The sequence below is a fragment of the Populus nigra genome, chromosome 8 (assembly GCF_951802175.1).
Source record: "Populus nigra chromosome 8, ddPopNigr1.1, whole genome shotgun sequence".
Classification (NCBI taxonomy): domain Eukaryota; kingdom Viridiplantae; phylum Streptophyta; class Magnoliopsida; order Malpighiales; family Salicaceae; genus Populus; species Populus nigra.
This window is the reverse complement of record NC_084859.1, coordinates 2,319,520-2,322,295: the sequence shown is the minus strand read 5'-3', so window position 1 is coordinate 2,322,295 and position 2,776 is coordinate 2,319,520. Positions and strand designations below refer to the sequence as shown.

Below are 2,776 nucleotides of genomic sequence, written 5' to 3'. Positions count from 1 at the left end.
ATATTATTTTCCCTTGATTATTCAATTCGTGTATTTTCATTTAGGGTTTTTCCTGCCAGGGCACCAGCCTTATCATACAAAAGGAGTTTAATTTTAATTAATATAAAATCATTAAGAGAAGACGAATGGAATATATCTGTGTACCACAGATAAACCCATTGCGTGCTGCCGTCGTGGTTGCTTGCCAATAGAAATTGAGGCCATCTTGACTTTCAAAGCCAATGTGGACGTGAGAATTTCCCTTTGACACTCATCTTGTATGAAAATTCAAGGGAACTTGCATAGGCATTGTGATAAGCACAAAATCTGTGGAAGCGGTGCTCATAAACCGTATAAAAACCTAGGCGGTCGTACGTTTCCTGTACATCACAACATCAACAGACATGTCTTCCCAACAACCCACCATGCCATGCACTCGTTCGAATTCGGATTTCGACGAGTATCAATGGGTCATTAACATCGGACGAGCACTCGAGAAAGAGCTTGAAGAGGATGGTGATGAAAGCCCGGTGTGCATTTTTACTGTCCCCAAGACCTTAATGTCTTCCGATCCCGACTCTTATACTCCACAACAACTTTCACTAGGCCCGTACCATTATCGGCGTGCTGGTCTTCATGAGATGGAGAGGTATAAGCTGTCAGCAGCCAAGAAACTGCAGAATCAACTTCAAAGCCACAGATTTGAAAATCTTGTCGAGCAGTTGATAAAGCTTGAACCACAGATTAGGGCATGCTACCACAAGTACTTGGATTTTAAAGCTGAAACGCTAGCGTGGATGATGGCTTTGGATGTTTCGTTCTTGCTTGAGTTTCTTCAAATTTATTCTGTCAGAGAAACTAAGATGTTATCGAGGGCCCCGTCAGGAATGTCTCATTTGCTTGATTATTCGAAGAGGAAATCGGCTCATCATGTTATTCTCAGAGATATGGTGATGCTCGAGAATCAAGTTCCACAATTTATATTGAGAAAGGTGCTAAAGTTTCAATACATGTCGGCTGAATTAGCTGATGAAATGCTGCTGTCCATGGTTATAGGATTAGCTAAAGAGCTCTCCCCTTTCAAGATGATCGAGTTGCCAAAGACTACGGAAGTCTTGGAGCATTCCCACTTGCTAGACTTCTTGTATGACATTATCGTGCCCAAAGTGGAAGGACCGATCGAGATAGTACTTGAAGAAGTTGCAGATCAGATCGAAAGCGATAATCAGCAAGAAGAAGAACGATCTGGGGTAGATTCAAGTTACGTGAAACAACTCCTCACCGTGACTTGGAATATGGTTTCACAACTAAAGATAACCCCAGTACGTTTGCTCAAGAACATTTCATCATCTATGGCGATCAAGTTGAAATTGTCTAGGACAATCCTATCTAAACTCAAAAATCCTGATGACCATGAAAATGAGGACTCCAGTAGAAGCACGAAGAACAAGCCACCACTGGTAGAAGAGATCACAATTCCTTCAGTCACCCAGCTCTCAAAATATGGTGTTTCCTTCATCCCTACAAAGGGTAACATCTCAACCGTTGCTTTCGACAAAGAGAAGGCTGCATTTCACCTGCCCACAATTAGTTTAGATTCAAACAGTGAGGTGATGTTCAGAAACTTGGTAGCATATGAAATATCAAGTGCATCAGGGCCCTTGCTTTTTACTCGATACATAGAACTGATGAATGGGATCGTCGACACGGAGGAGGATGCAAGATTGCTTAGAGAAAGCGGCATTATTTTGAACCGTTTGAAGAGTGATGAAGAAGTGGCCAATATGCTGAATGGGATGAGCAACTGCAAGTGCATTAGATTGACGAAAGTTCCATTCTTAGATAAGGTGATTGAAGACGTGAACAAGTACTATGATAGCCTATGGATGGTGAGGATGAAAAGATTCATGAAGCGGTCTGTGTTCTCTTCATGGCAATATCTCACCATGTTGGCCGCCATTTTGCTCTTTCTCTTAATGGCCATGGAAGTGTTCTGCTCATTTTATCAATGCGCTCGCATCTTTCACATTGATATTTTTAACACTAGCTCATCATGATGATGATGCTCTAGATCTCCCTTTCTGCATATCTTATGTACATTATTTTTGTTTCCATGTTGTTAACTAATTATTTCATTTGTATATTCATTTATTTATTTTGTATTATTGCAACGTCAAATCAATTTAATGTTGATAATTGTAATTAATTGAATTCTTCCCTTTTTAGGTGTTTTTTTTCTTATTGTTTATCATTATTCATAATTTAAATATTAATTATTGCTAAAGCTTATTTCAAATTTATAAGCCTATTTTTTTAATATATTGTTTATTTTTGGATTTTAAAAATATTTTTAAATAAATTTAAATTTTTTTATTTTTTCTTCATTTCAAATTAATATATTTTTTGTGTTTTTAGATTATTTTAATGCGTTAATATTAAAAATAATTTTTTAAAAATAAAAAATATATTATTTTAACATATTTTTAAATAAAAATTATTTTAAAAAACAATCACAACCACACTTTCAAATAACACTAAATCCAATTCACTCTCTCTTTCCAGTGAATAAAGTTTTCATAGACATTTCGTCAATTTATCAAAGGCTAAAAAAGTTACAGAGCTATTACTCAAAAGTATTATTTAAGAATGTTTTACTATATATCCACTTTGATAGAAAGTAAAACTGTTGATATTTTTGTAATAATAGTTGGTTTATTTACTTTTTAAATAGCTCAATTTAGGATAATATAATTTTATTGTTGTTGTTGTAAATTATTGTTTTACATTTGATGAAAAA

The 2,776-nt window shown here is 35.7% G+C and overlaps 1 protein-coding gene across 1 annotated transcript; it reads left to right on the top strand.

Moving 5' to 3' along the window:
• The first annotated feature begins 383 nt into the window (after positions 1-383).
• LOC133701511 (putative UPF0481 protein At3g02645) lies at positions 384-2,036 on the top strand. The gene has a single exon (XM_062125447.1). The coding sequence runs from the start codon at positions 384-386 to the stop codon at positions 2,034-2,036; it is 1,653 nt and encodes a 550-aa protein (XP_061981431.1).
• The last annotated feature ends 740 nt before the right edge of the window (positions 2,037-2,776 follow it).

Excerpts from the sequence above, each read along its gene's own strand:
- LOC133701511 (XM_062125447.1), top strand. The coding sequence starts at position 384 with ATGTCTTCCCAACAACCCACCATGCCATGCACTCGTTCGAATTCGGAT.